Source organism: Euwallacea similis, chromosome 6 (assembly GCF_039881205.1).
Source record: "Euwallacea similis isolate ESF13 chromosome 6, ESF131.1, whole genome shotgun sequence".
Taxonomy (NCBI): Eukaryota; Metazoa; Arthropoda; class Insecta; order Coleoptera; family Curculionidae; genus Euwallacea; species Euwallacea similis.
The window spans coordinates 643,714-657,532 of NC_089614.1; the positions used below are offsets into that span (position 1 = coordinate 643,714).

Sequence of the window (13,819 nt, forward strand, 5' to 3'; positions counted from 1 at the left end):
GTCTTTCGGTCTACCTTTCGGTTCACACAAATCATGATTGCTCCTAGGGACCAATGTCAACCCCGTCCGTCTCCGTTCACCGAATGGCGTCAGATCCTCCCCTTGGAAGGCAGCAATCAGCAGCTTCACCTTTCCAACTCAAGCTCAACCGGTCACTCCAGTCACCGACAACTTCTTCGACCCCTCAGAAGTATTCAATAGCTTCCCTCATGTGTACTCTTTTGGTGGTTCCGACCCGGAACCCGCCATTAGTTCCTTAGATGGTAAAAACACCAAAGTGAGGCAGAACAGTCAGAACGACTTAGACTTTGACGAGGAAACCAAAGATGGCTGTGATGATCAATGTGATAGCCAGGGTTGCTTTGGAAAGGGGCCTACCAAGTGCATCGCGTGCAGGTTCATGAGGATGGATAAGTAAGCTTTTACAGTTGTGTGTTTACAATGTGTGTACCAAATAAAATCCAAGATTATGATTTTAAAGCATGTCAGTCAAGTGATTAAAATCAGTTTTGATTTGAAATTGAGAAGATGGTCCAGGATCTTGCCTATCTGATCCCATTTCAAATTTAGTACTAGAAGTCGTTTGATCAACAGGTTCTGAGTGTCCTTTTCTTATAGGGCCTGCGTTAGTACTTGTCCTCCACGAAGCTACAGCGATCAGGGCGAGTGCAAGCCTTGCCATGAAGCATGCGACAGGTGCACAGGCCCGGACCAGAAAAGTTGCGTCACTTGCGCCCCTGGTCATGTTAAAGTGGAAGATCTGGATATTTGTTTGCAGCAATGCCCCGAGGGATATTTCGAAAGTACGTTCATTTCCAAAAATCAGAAGTAAAGTTAGTTCAAACTCTTATAAAATAGTTAACTGTGGTTGCGAAGAATATTTATTGGGCTTCCTTCACAAATTTCTCATGAATTTGCAGATTTCGTAGACAAAACTTGCATACCATGCCAGCCCAACTGTGCAGGTTGCCAAGACCGTCCTGATCATTGCACCAGCTGCGATCATCATCTCCTTTTATACCAAAACAAATGCTTGGCTTCATGTCCTTTCAATACCTTCGAAACTGACGACTATCGGTAAGCACGATTTTCTTCACTACATTTGGATACCCATCTGCGACATTTAGATGTGCCCCTTGTCATGAGTCCTGCGAGACCTGCACAGGCTCAAACAGCTCTCAGTGCATTAGCTGCCCTTCAGGACGATTCTGGAATGAAGGACGCTGCGTGGGAGAATGTCCTGCCCATCACTTTGCAGACTACAACCAAAGGGAATGCGTGGAGTGCCCTCCAGGTTGTAGCGAGTGCAACGCTTCTACCTGTATTTCTTGTCTGGATGACTGGAAGGTGAACATTAAAGGCCGATGCCAATCTCAATCCAGTGATAAATGTGATGTTGGTGAGCGAAAACTTCTTTACATCTCTAGGGAGTTGGTCGAAGTAAATTTCCCCTTCAGATCAATATTACGATAACGGTATTTGCAAGCAATGCCATTCAACCTGTGACACCTGCGATGGTCCCACTGAAAAAGCCTGCATATCCTGCGCAAGCCCTCTAATTCTGCAAGGGACCAAATGTGTGGGCAGGTGCGACGATGGATACTACCATGAGAAGGATGAGCAAGTGTGTGAGCCATGTTTACACACTTGCGCCAAATGCGTGTCGAAGATGAATTGCACCAATTGCGTTTCAGGATTGCAAGTATGGATGAGATTTCCTGCTGTATGATCATGGTAATTTTTTCCTTTTCAGCTTCAAAGTGGTGAATGTCACACCACATGCGCAACGGGTTACTACAGCGACAAAGGATTCTGCATGAGGTGCTACATGAGTTGTAAAACGTGCAGTGGTCCAGGACCGGATCAGTGTGTTACCTGCCCAGCTTCTTGGTTACTGCTCAATGGGGAGTGCCGTCCCGATTGTCCAGTCAATTACCACAAAACCGATTATGGGTGTCAAAGGTGTCCGTGTGAAAATTGCTTAGGTAGACATCTTCTGTATCCAAGTAGTTTCCATCTTCACACTTTTTTCTATTGCAGAATGCAAAACCCAAGAAGATAAAAGGAAAATAAACGTGGAAGCTCTATGGCTGTCCGCCCAACCAGTGTCCAGTCTCCAGTTCGTGAATCCATTCAATTTCATAACAGTTCTAGCGATCATCGCTTGCCTTTGCATCATTATCCTATTCGTGGTGATATTCTTAGTGCTACAGGTAAGGCTAATCTTCATGCCAGGGGGGAGAGCGTCATCATTTTGACACCCTTTTTGCGATTTTTAATTTTCCTCTAAACCTCTAAACTAAAAATACATTTCTAACTATTTGCATTAAAATTGGACATATATTTAGTTGAAATACGTCGATTACTTTGCCATATTTTTAGATTTTGAGGCTAAAGAAGTTCTTGTAAAAGATCAGATAGAGAGCATCCAATTTCAACAATACTAGAGATGCTGACGACGCTGTTAGAAGCGAAAGTATTCTTAGAATCCTCATACAGATAGTCTTGCAGTCGTGTGTTTCGTTTCTCCATTGGACTTTTTTTACACTCACCGTCAATTACTCTGTATATCTCATATACAGGATATTTCATTTAAAATGACACAAACGATTATCTCCGAAACCAAATTTAAAATTTTAAAAAAGTTCAAACAAACATTGTTTGTTATGAAAGGAAATGTCCAATGCACATAAGTAAATTTTTACTTAAGGTCAATTAAAAGACATTTTAAGGTTAACTTTGTTTCTTCAAACGAAACACTCATTTTTTGGCAAATTTGTAAAGAACTTAAAAAAAATAAGTATTTTTTGCTGCCGAACTTTTCCAAGCATTTCTTCAATGATTGCTTCAAAGACTGCTATGATACGTATTTTCATATCATCCGGAATTGTTGGGATCTAAACACACATTTTTTCTTTAAAATAACCCCAAAGAAAAAAGTCTAATGGGGTCAAGTTAGGTGATTTGGGTGACCAGTTCACTGAACCATTACATTATATCCATTTTTCAAGAAACTCCCATGCTTCGTAAAAGGGGATTTGTCGGAAACAAGCACAATGAATAAAAAGTTTTCTTTCAAATCTACTTTTTCCCTTGTCCAAGTGCAAAATTGCACCCGCTTTTCAATATCGCTGCCATCTAATCCTTGGTGAAGGGAAACATGATACGGATGCAACTTGTTCAATCTTAAAATGCGATGCACACTGGCCAGCGAAATGCCCGTATCTCTTAACAACTAAGGCCAACTTACTTGAGGATCAATAGCTACAGCCCTTAAAATAGCTATTTCATTGTTTTCATTGGTGGCAGTTCTGGCGCGGGTTTTTCTATTCGTCTCCACGTTGCCACTTTCAACAAATTTCTTGATTATTCGATAAAAAGTTCGACGACTAGGTGCTCTGTCTTCAGGGAATTTTTGCACATAAATCCGATAAGCTTCAGTGCTGTTTTGACCATTTTCTCCATAAGCTTGCTCCATTTAAATTTTATTTTCTTTTTGAAAGTTCTCCATTTTTTACTTTTAAATTAACAACTTTAATTGAAAAACAAATAATTAGCTTCGTATCAAAGGTTTCTTTGTAACTTATAAATAAATTCGATAACCCAAAAAAAATATGAATACATTCTAATCAAAACATGGCTTTTTTGTTCGATTAACAAATGTCTAAAAATAATTTTTACTATGATTTTGAGTAAATTTTTAGAATGTGTGAATTTTTATTTTCTATTAATAAAGTTTTTTTCGTAATTTAAGTCACGCGTCATTTTAAATGTGCCACTGCAATTTTTGTCGATATCTAGAAAACGAGAAGTTTTAGAAAAAAACTTTTACAACAAAAATCACTTAATTTTTAAGCTCTTCACAAATTTGCCAAAAAATGAGTGTTTCGTTTAAAGAAACAAAGTTGGCCTTGAAACGTCCTTTAAATGACCCTGAATAAAAATTTGCTTATGTGCGTTGGATTTCCTCTTTCATAACGAGCAAGGTTTGTTTGAAACTTTTTTATCTTAAATTTGGTTTCGGAGATGATCGCTTGTGTCATTTTAAATGGAATACCCTGTGCTTCTTATGTTTCCTCCACACCGGAAATTCCATGAAGAAAATTTTAAAAATTGTATATATTTTTTAGAGTTGTGAATGGAGAGATGAAGCTTTGGTGTTTGACGACTAGGTACTAATTTAGTAACTGTTGTTGTGTATTAAATATATTTTTGAAATAAACTCTCGAATGCATTTTATAGAGAAGCAGCGCCCAGTCGACTCAACATGGCTACAGCAAGGTGTCGATACGAAAGCCCAAAGTAACCTGCAACTACAACGTGGTATCGGTCAGCGACGGAGAAAGCAGTGACTCAGACAGCTCAGAAGGCCATAAGCTCATAAAGGCCAAACAGGAGAAAACGTCCTGTTAATCCACGGCTCAGAAAGCAATTACTTCTTTAGATGTAAATATACTAATAACGTTTTGAAACCCCGCGCAGCACCTGCGCCTCCTTTTTGAGTGGCTGGTGCTGTTTTGTACCTACTGATGTATCACAATGTATTACAATGTATCGAGAAAGGAACGTTTAAGGCAATTTTCAACCAAAATTGCCCGAAACGCTCCACATTGCTTTAGCAAAAATTTGTGATATTAATTGAATATTAATGTGTTACCATTATTAATATTTTATACATGTAAATCGTATAAATGGATGTTCAATGTTCCCTACCTAAGGAAGTATAAAATAAATAAGCACACAGATTTCCAAGAAAAAGATTAAGTCAAAAAATATTCTTATTAATTACTATGCGTACCAGGTAATTTAGGTTAAAGATAGACTTTATACAATGTAAATAAAAGTAATGAAATATCAAGTCGCTAAAAAAGTTGAACCAAAAAATTGTAATATAATGTTAATATATTATAACGGTTGGTCTATGCAGGGTCCTTAGTTATTTTTTTAAACTTCACTTCGAAATGACAAAATTTGCTCTGTTGATGAGAATCTACGTGGACGTGAATACGAACATATTTTTTCCAAAAAACCCTATAGCAAAATTTGCATTATTTTTTACATCAAACAAAAAAATGACGAAACTTAATTATTGTTGAGTACTACAAATGTATGTATGAGCCGATGATTAGGTGCATGAAGTAACCTAAATACGCAAAACATAAGTGCTCTTGGTATTTTGTGTCATATAAATACATAATATAATAGTTATTTTTAAAATGTACACATTGTATATAAGTCGTATAGTAGCTATTCGAACAATTACACTAAAGAAATTTTAAAGATTTAGGAGAAAAAATTATATTTCAATTTTTCGTTGTTTGGTACGGTTCGTTTTCTTTTCTGAACAGCAAAGAGATTAAAATACACGAAAGCGAGGAAGTACGGAATTTAATATCTACGGTCAAAATATTTTAGCGGGTCAATCTATATATTTTTATAAAATGTAATTTTTAGTTGAAAATTTAGTTTCCCTTTACATACAAATTGATAAATAAATGTGTCTTTAATACAAAAAAGTGTTTAAATCATACCTCATTGAAACATATTCAGACCGTTCACGCTCTCATCGAGTTCTTCGTTAGTGGCCGAGATCTCCCCTCTAGAGAATCCTAAAATTCGGCATGCCTCTGTACATCATGCAGCTCTCATAAACCTAATAGACCATCATAAAATTCAGTAGATTAATTAAACACCCGGTAAAGGGAGCATTTCCCGTTTAATAGGGGAGTTCATCAAAACATCAAATTATACACTTTATAGTCAAGATTACCAAGCACCTAGTTAATACCTAATAAAAACAACAATCCTGATACTTTAAGCCCTTTTCACAATTATTTGACAATTATAGTCCATTTCAAACAGATTAATTTGATAAGGCGCGATACGGAAGATTATATACAAGCCGACAACGCAATGATTATTTTAGTGACTATCTGGACTCAAACAGTTTCAATTATACAACATGTCGTTCAGAATCGAGGATATTCTTAAGGATAGTAAATGCCCTTGCAAGGAGGACTCTGGCAACGAAGCTGAAGCGACCGATTTACCATTAGAAACCAACCTGAGTCGCCCCTTATTAATAAAGAGTGGTGCGGCTTATGCGGACTACCATCCCCATTATTTGCAGTATGTTGGAGGGCAATCTCTGGATCTGAAAATGGACGTTGTTGGTGGGGCATATGCCAATATCGCGTATCAATCTATGGGTAGTTGCTGTTCCAGGTTGATGACTCCTCAAGTCAATGAAACTGGTAAGTTACTAGCAGTTGGTAGGTTAGATCCCAATTTCGCTGAGGCTTAGGGTGGCGAAAAAGTACTACAGTCTAACAAAAATCCTTGTTCAGCTAAATTATGTTTTAACTCCTCCCTCTGGATAGATGTTAAATAGTTTGGTGCTCAGATTATCTCTCCGCCTAGTTAACACCTGATATTTTCCATCTTCGAGTTTTACATCATAACTTAGAACATCGCTCATTCCACGCGTAAAGTCGTTAAACAGGCTAAACTGACACTCTCGCACCAATAAGTTCTATTAACTATCGATTTCAAATTCACTTAGCAATCGATAAAGCAACAAAATCAATCCCCCAAAGTAGTTCGCTATAAGCACATATAATACACATTCTACCATATTGCCCGACACATCCCAATAATATTGCGGCAATTTATGTAAAAGCATCATCATTTTCGTAATATTGCCAACAAATTTATCAAATTTAGAACTTCGCTTTGACAGTTTTATTGCAATTTAGAAAGCGTTAATACATGAGCGCGATACTATTTGATGGATGACTATTCCAGGTCTAGATCATTAACTACTTCTGAATAATATCGAACAATAAGGGATTAGTTTCAAGTACCTAAACAAAAATTAATTGCCTTCCACTATCATTAATTAAACATTATTTTTAAACCTTCAAAACAAAAATAATCTCCCGTGTTCAGTGAGAGGTTTGAAAGCCGGAAAATCTCTAATACGTTTAAACTTATTGGTATTTTTTGTTGATAATTATCTTTTTTATTACCACCAATTAAGAGTCTTTATTCTTTTAATTTGTATTTCAAGAACACAATCGAGAATTTTTCTTTGAGAGCTCTAAGCAATTCTTGGACATGGAGACACCAAAACCGCAGCAAATAAATTTATTAAACTCGTAAAATGTCTACACATGCGTGATTGTCTATGGAAACAGATCACTATAGGAAATGATCTCTTTTACTGGGGGAATCGGACATCAACAGGTATCACCAGTTTCAGTCGGATCATAGAAACTGTGTAGGTGGGAGAAGGAGCGCAAAAGTTTTAATATGCGCCTGACAAAGACGAACAAGGAAGTGGGTGGAGTCGGTCCTGCTAGCGTCTCCACTTTAATGTTTAGATTAGTATCGATTACTTTTCCTTCGCAACGATGAAAATTTGAAAAACATCAGAATAAAAAGCAATGTAAATAAATTAAAAAAAAAAACGATTAATCCATCACTGGAACTTATACTAGTAAAAACTCTGAAACGTTGAGAGATCTGGCAAAGCACTGGACTGATTCCGCCCACTTCAGGCGATAATGTCTCAACCCACTTCGTTTGTCTTTGTCGGGGACATGTTAAATCTTATGCGGTCCTTCTCCCACTTGCACAATTCCTATGTTCTGACTTGGACTAATGATACCTATATGCTATATCTAAATAATGAAAAAATTAATCACTACAATAGGTCACGCAAAAAAATATTTGTAGGTAAGCACATCTTCCCTTTATAGTGGGCCAAAGTTGTCGTTGAGTAGTAAAAGGTCAAATAAATTGAAATCAAATTTTCTACTTTTCCTGCTGCTTTTGCCAAATACAGTTTCTTCAAGTTCAGAAGTATCCTAAGATTCCATTTTATCACAAACTTTCAAGCATACAAAAATAATAGCAACTAACTTACTCGCTAGTGCTACCTATATAAATTGTGTAGTCTCGTAGAAAACATATTCATTAAGATATTTAACAAAAATAATTGTATTGAAATTTTAGATCAATATGAAAAATTTAAAGATTTGTATAATTTTGACCCACTGCATGATTTGTCCGCTGAAACATGTTTTGCTGCTTGCAGTTCGTAGGTTTTTGTGCGACCTATCGTGATGGCTAATTTCTTCATTGTTTGAATATAGTACAAGTAGAACAATTTTGTGACCATATTACGGAAACCCAATAAATAGGCGCGACCTTTTTAGGCACTGACTGCAGCACCCGGTCAAAAACGATGTTTTTTTATGTATTCAGTGTTCCCTGTACATGGTATTGAGCTTTATTCAGATAGGATCAACACGAGCTGAAAAATACCGCATAGGAGACACAATCCTATAAAAGACATAACGCAGTAAAAAAATATATATATACAAGGTGTACCATTGAAAGCTTTGCACGTGACTTATTTTGAATTGCGATCAAAATATTAGAAATTGCCGAGACACGTAGGTTTTGTTTTCGAAAAGGGCAAATTTGAGTGTTAAATACAGATTCACCAAAACAACTCCCTTGGCGGGGGTGCGTTCAACTTAAGAAAAAGTTACTTTCTGATAATCAGAATTAAAAATCCTTCTAAATGAGGTATTACTTGACCTATAATGCTATTTGAAGTTCTAAAATTGAATGCACCCCCGCGAAGCGGGTTATTTTGGCGATTTTACATTTAACGCTAAAATTTACCCCCTTCAAAAAGAAAATCGACATATCGCGACAACGTCTAATATTTCGATCGTAATTCAATATAAGCCGGATGCAATGTTTACAATGATACACCTTATATATCATATAAAGTTCCTTCGTCATTCAAATAAAGTTAAAGTCAGTGGAATATAATTAGTTTAAGTGGGACATGATACTTTTATTTATAACTAAAGCGGGCGATGTTCCAAAGGGGAGGAAGGTCACATGAACTGAAAAGAGGTGGATTGAGAAACGAAAACGACCCCTAAAAACTTAATTACAGTATTGCCCTCCTCTCCCATTACTACAACTGCTAGATACCTGAATCAAGACACCCTATATGTATACCTAACTCTCTATTTGAACTTCAATGTTTTGGGAGATATTACTCTCTTGGTACAGCTATCAAGACTGATATTGAATAAATGCAATTCAAAAAACACTTAAAATTTTTCTGTTGGCTCATACTATACTTACTCTACTTAAGATTTAGTCTTAAGCATGATTAATCTACAATATTAATTAATTATTGTGTAATTTCAGACAAAATATACTCATCCTCTTACATGTACCCTGAAAAGTTTTACCCTCAAACAACTTACAATCACATACTGCCTCTCAGCTTCCCCATCTACAACCATTACTCAAAAAGAAGGAATCAAGTGCGCTTTTCAACCAGTCAGACTAAGGCTTTGGAGCACAAGTTCTCATGGCAGAAGTACTTGAGTCCTGAGGACAGGAAATTGTTGGCCTATTCACTGAAATTATCAGACAGACAGGTAAAAATTAAAAAATATTTGTCTGAGCTGAATATATTAGTACTAAAATCTCTCTCAAAAATCTATAAATGAAATGCACATTATCTAAGATAAATATGGCAAAATTGCAATCAAAATAATCGATTTCAACAGTCGAATTTATAGGCAACAGGGCCAAATATAAGTTTAATTTTGTTAGCTTTTGAAGACAAAAAGTTCCAAGTAATGTAAAATTTGCTATATACATCCTTAGGTTAAAACCTGGTTTCAAAACCGCCGAGCTAAATGGAGAAGAAACATCACTGGATCGTTGAATGGCGATACCAAAACCCATCCCTCCAACCCGACGTCGTAAGCAAACATTTTCCAAATTTGTTTAAGTTCAGAATGGAGAAAGGAAAATTGTTGATGTGATGAATATTCTTGTATGTGTCTATTTTACATAACTGTCTTAAATAAGTTAAATTAGTGCTGTATTTATTAGCTACAAAATACAAACAGTTTATACAAGCAAGGGCTATGAGATTTTTTATTAAATTAATATCAAATGTCTTCAAAAGACTGTTAAGCTATCAATAATTAAATTTACCACAATTATTAAATAAAATTTTATGTGGAATACAGAGAAACCGCAAGTTTTGTAGGAGGAGAAATATCAGCAAAGAGCTCTCAATTTAAGGAGAAACACTACTGGAGATCAATGTTCAACTCAACCAAAATTTCATGAGTTTTCACTCATTTACCCAATTAGTACTTACTTGACAATGAGTATTTATTATCACTCTATCTACTTACCAGAAACCTGATATTTTCTAGCTTAAACTGAACTAACAATAATCACCACAACACAGAAAAATAAAACAAGACAATTTGACCCAAACCATTGCTCATTGGGAACTCAAAATCAATGCAACAAATTAATAAGAATAAGTCTATATGAAAAATAAAGATGAAATAACTTAATACAAATACAACTTTAGAAATCCTAGTTCGCTTGTTCTTGGCCATTAGTTTCCTGTGATTTCATAACATCAGGCAAATCTGGTGGGGCAGAATATGGTATCAAGTCTAATGCTTCAAATGCTCCATTGTCATCCCTAAAGCTCCATGTGTACACATCACTGCTAATTATAGACTAAAAACTTACCTAACTGCCAACCCTACAGTTGCAGGGCTCTGTGCTTTAGCCGAGTTTGAATTGAGACCATACTCCTGGAGCATGTGAGCATCTTCCATCACCGTATTATCTTTATTGTACAACTGCTGGTTTTGAGGTGGTATTTTGAGGATTCCTGGAGGAATATATCCTTAAAAGAGTCCTAAGTGGCCTGATTATTGAACCTACCTTCAATGATTTTTTTCAGCTCCAATACTGTGGTGGTGTCCTTAGCGTCGGTAAATATAGTAAGCTTCTTTCTTCGTATCATCAAAAAAACGTCCTGAAACGAACATTTTAGGTAAATTAATAAAAATCCTTTGGCATAACTGAAAGATAGGTTAAGGTTTGTGCTAACCAAAAAATTAGAATTTTCAGTGTAGGGAGTGGTTTTCAGGTATTTAAGTTGAATTATGAATATAATTCGTACCATTTTTGAGCTCCTTTTTATCACGAATAATCGAATAAAGCTAAGAATTCAGGTATTTTTAAAATCATGAATTTATAAACAAACGCTATGTTGCCAAGATTTGAACAAGATGGAGAAATAGATAGTCCTAAGTTTGACCTTTGGCAAGAAGGCATAAGGGTCTTTTGAAATACTACCGGTGTAAATAGAGTGGAGATTGAAAAAACACTAATGCCTTCGAAAGGTCCCAATCTCAGTATATCGAGAAATATTCAATTTCTTTTAAAGAGGTTATTATACCTATTAATATTATATTTTATTTTAGTTAGATATTCGTTTTTGCAGCAACTGAAATTTATTTTCAAAATTATTACACCTTTCATACATAGTCTACATGACTCTGGTAATGTCTCGTGTGTAATTGAACATCTGATTTAAACTTCAACAATTACAGTGTCAATTAACTGTTTTGTTTTGAGTGAGTTTCAGGTCATTTATTAATCAGAAATAATAAAAATGACTCATTTTAGTCATTTTTAATTAAAAAAACACACATTTACCAAAACAATACCTTTAACAATAAATTGTCTAAAGTATTCCTCCTAAATTTCTTTAGTCTAATCAAAGAAATTGCCTATACCCCTAAATTCTAACCGTAAACATGGAATGGTTGTTTGGCAAAAAACTCACTCCCGAAGAATTACTTCGAAAAAACCAACGGGCATTGAATAAAGCCGTCAGAGATTTGGACCGGGAGAAGCAGAAAATGGAGCAACAGGAGAAGAAAGTCATTAATGACATAAAGAAATTAGCCAAGGAAGGTCAAATGGTAAAAACTTCCCTTGACCCCAAACCCTAATCATACCCACATTGTAACCAAACTCTTATACCTAGGATGCAGTTAAAATAATGGCCAGAGATTTAGTAAGAACCAGACGCTACATTAAAAAATTCATGCTAATGAAGGCTAACATCCAAGCAGTTTCACTTAAAATCCAAACATTAAGATCACAAAATGCTATGGCACAAGCCATGAAAGGTGAGAAGATCATAAAAAATTTTATTATTGCCTAATAAAAGCAAAAATTTGTCCACAGGGGTCACGAGAGCAATGGCCAGTATGAATCGTCAATTAAATTTGCCACAAATTCAAAGGATATTGCAAGAATTTGAGAAGCAGTCTGAAATAATGGACATGAAAGAGGAAGTGATGAATGATGCCATTGATGATGCAATGGAAGGTGATGATGATGAGGAAGAGAGGTATTTAATTTTAGCTTTCTTATAGAAATTAAGTAATCAATGTCTTCTTCTTTCAGTGATGCAATTGTCAGTCAGGTATTAGATGAATTAGGGCTACAACTTACTGATACCCTGTCAGGACTACCTCAAACAGCAGGAGTATTACCAGCCACTGGAAGCAAACAACCAGCAGCTGCTGCAGTTGCAGGTACACATTTAATTATTACTTTGACTACTACTTAAACTTAAAATTAAAATATTTTATGTGGTTTTAATAACACGATGTTGATGTGTGATGATATGATATATTTTTCTCTAAAAATTATAGGTGGAAATGGAGGATTACCTGATGCAGATGCTGATCTTCAAGCTCGTTTAGCTAACCTAAGGCGAGAGTGATTTTTAAAGTATATTCCAAGAAAGTATGTTGTTTTTATATTTGCACACACCTATCTGTTAAACTATACTATAATAAACTGCAGAGACAGGAGTTTTTAAGAAACTTATTTGTCTTTGAAATGAAACTTACTTTACCTCTAAAACTAATGACAAACAATAAGATTAACCTCTAATTATTAAATATTTATAGATTATACTATGAAGTGCTCTTCTTAGAGTTTGTTGTGATAGTTTTAACCTTATGTCTGCTATAATTAAGCAATTTGTATTATGTAATTTAAAATAAAATAATTATGCATAAAATCTTGCTATACGCGATAAATGGTGAATGTCTTTATTCGCGCAAAAATCTTAGCCGAGTGATTCACAAACCTTAGGTTACAGGAATCGTCCCGCTAGCAACCTTTGTTATCAGCTTCTACGTTTTTACTGCGATCAGAACTAAAGAATAAATCATTTACAGCGAACCAAATAATGTCATAACTAAATAATAATTAGACCTTATTCAATTAAAATAACTAATCAATAATATTTATTACAAGTACAAGTTAATGATAAAAAACAGTAGTAACCAATAATAAACAACGATTATTCGGTATTTTATACTCTTAATTAATTTACAACACTCATTATTTTATTAATAGCGACATTCCAATAGGTCACAAATAAATGAAATTGACAATTATACTCGTCACTAATTATTTTGCTTTAAATATGGTTGCCTTTGGTAACTATTCTAGCAGACAGTGTCAATTTGTGACATTATTCTTTGAAATAACCATATTGAGTTTTGTATTTTTGGAATGGGGAGAATTCGGGGAATCAGAATAGGTATATATATATACAGGGCGTCCCATTAAAAACATAAGTTTGGTACATATCTCGAAAAGTATGAATTACAAATAAAATCTGAATGTGCCACTGGATTTTACGTAAAAATCTCTATCCGACGCTGTTTTTATATTTTCAATAACTTGACGCACATTCAAACTATAGGGGGAGGCCCAAAATAAAACATTTTCAAAAATGCCCTGTAGTGCAAAAATTAAGAAAGCTGGATCAATTCTGTCAACATCAGTGGTAGGTGGGCTGTTATACCCCACACCCCAAAATACCACATTTGCCAACTCAAATTTTCTAAATCCCCAGGTACCTACCCAT

At 35.3% G+C, this 13,819-nt stretch overlaps 4 protein-coding genes across 6 annotated transcripts in view; 3 read left to right on the forward strand and 1 right to left on the reverse strand.

Annotated features, from left to right (window-relative positions):
* LOC136409395 (furin-like protease 2) overlaps positions 1-5,516 on the forward strand; it is a 191,549-nt gene extending 186,033 nt beyond the window's left edge. For all 3 annotated transcript variants that reach the window (XM_066390859.1, XM_066390857.1, XM_066390858.1), the window contains 8 exons: positions 48-414; positions 619-803; positions 921-1,077; positions 1,128-1,399; positions 1,458-1,702; positions 1,754-1,985; positions 2,041-2,213; positions 4,243-5,516. In XM_066390859.1, coding sequence (XP_066246956.1) covers positions 48-414; positions 619-803; positions 921-1,077; positions 1,128-1,399; positions 1,458-1,702; positions 1,754-1,985; positions 2,041-2,213; positions 4,243-4,413 — 1,802 coding nt within the window. In that variant the 3' untranslated portion in view covers positions 4,414-5,516. The remainder of the gene's footprint in view (positions 1-47; positions 415-618; positions 804-920; positions 1,078-1,127; positions 1,400-1,457; positions 1,703-1,753; positions 1,986-2,040; positions 2,214-4,242) is intronic.
* A 422-nt stretch (positions 5,517-5,938) lies between these two features.
* On the forward strand, positions 5,939-9,842 carry LOC136409579 (uncharacterized). Its single transcript, XM_066391182.1, has 3 exons — positions 5,939-6,254; positions 9,238-9,473; positions 9,706-9,842. The coding sequence occupies exons 1-3, from the start codon at positions 5,963-5,965 to the stop codon at positions 9,805-9,807; spliced, it is 630 nt and encodes a 209-aa protein (XP_066247279.1). The 5' UTR covers positions 5,939-5,962; the 3' UTR covers positions 9,808-9,842.
* A 527-nt stretch (positions 9,843-10,369) lies between these two features.
* Positions 10,370-11,189, reverse strand: EloB (elongin B). Its single transcript, XM_066391183.1, has 4 exons — positions 11,039-11,189; positions 10,798-10,891; positions 10,600-10,744; positions 10,370-10,549 (listed from the first exon to the last, which is right to left on the reverse strand). The coding sequence occupies exons 1-4, from the start codon at positions 11,039-11,041 to the stop codon at positions 10,438-10,440; spliced, it is 354 nt and encodes a 117-aa protein (XP_066247280.1). The 5' UTR covers positions 11,042-11,189; the 3' UTR covers positions 10,370-10,437.
* A 312-nt stretch (positions 11,190-11,501) lies between these two features.
* Vps2 (vacuolar protein sorting 2) lies at positions 11,502-12,961 on the forward strand. Its single transcript, XM_066391255.1, has 5 exons — positions 11,502-11,846; positions 11,912-12,056; positions 12,115-12,280; positions 12,337-12,467; positions 12,588-12,961. The coding sequence occupies exons 1-5, from the start codon at positions 11,679-11,681 to the stop codon at positions 12,656-12,658; spliced, it is 681 nt and encodes a 226-aa protein (XP_066247352.1). The 5' UTR covers positions 11,502-11,678; the 3' UTR covers positions 12,659-12,961.
* The last annotated feature ends 858 nt before the right edge of the window (positions 12,962-13,819 follow it).

Coding starts and splice junctions, on each gene's coding strand:
- LOC136409579 (XM_066391182.1), top strand. CDS start 5,963: ATGTCGTTCAGAATCGAGGATATTCTTAAGGATAGTAAATGCCCTTGC. Junction 6,255..9,237: donor TCCTCAAGTCAATGAAACTG/GTAAGTTACTAG, acceptor GTGTAATTTCAG/ACAAAATATACTCATCCTCT. Junction 9,474..9,705: donor TGAAATTATCAGACAGACAG/GTAAAAATTAAA, acceptor ATACATCCTTAG/GTTAAAACCTGGTTTCAAAA.
- EloB (XM_066391183.1), bottom strand. Junction 10,745..10,797: donor GCTGAAAAAAATCATTGAAG/GTAGGTTCAATA, acceptor ATATTCCTCCAG/GAATCCTCAAAATACCACCT. Junction 10,550..10,599: donor ACTGTAGGGTTGGCAGTTAG/GTAAGTTTTTAG, acceptor ATGGAGCTTTAG/GGATGACAATGGAGCATTTG.
- Vps2 (XM_066391255.1), top strand. CDS start 11,679: ATGGAATGGTTGTTTGGCAAAAAACTCACTCCCGAAGAATTACTTCGA. Junction 12,057..12,114: donor TATGGCACAAGCCATGAAAG/GTGAGAAGATCA, acceptor ATTTGTCCACAG/GGGTCACGAGAGCAATGGCC. Junction 12,468..12,587: donor AGCAGCTGCTGCAGTTGCAG/GTACACATTTAA, acceptor TAAAAATTATAG/GTGGAAATGGAGGATTACCT.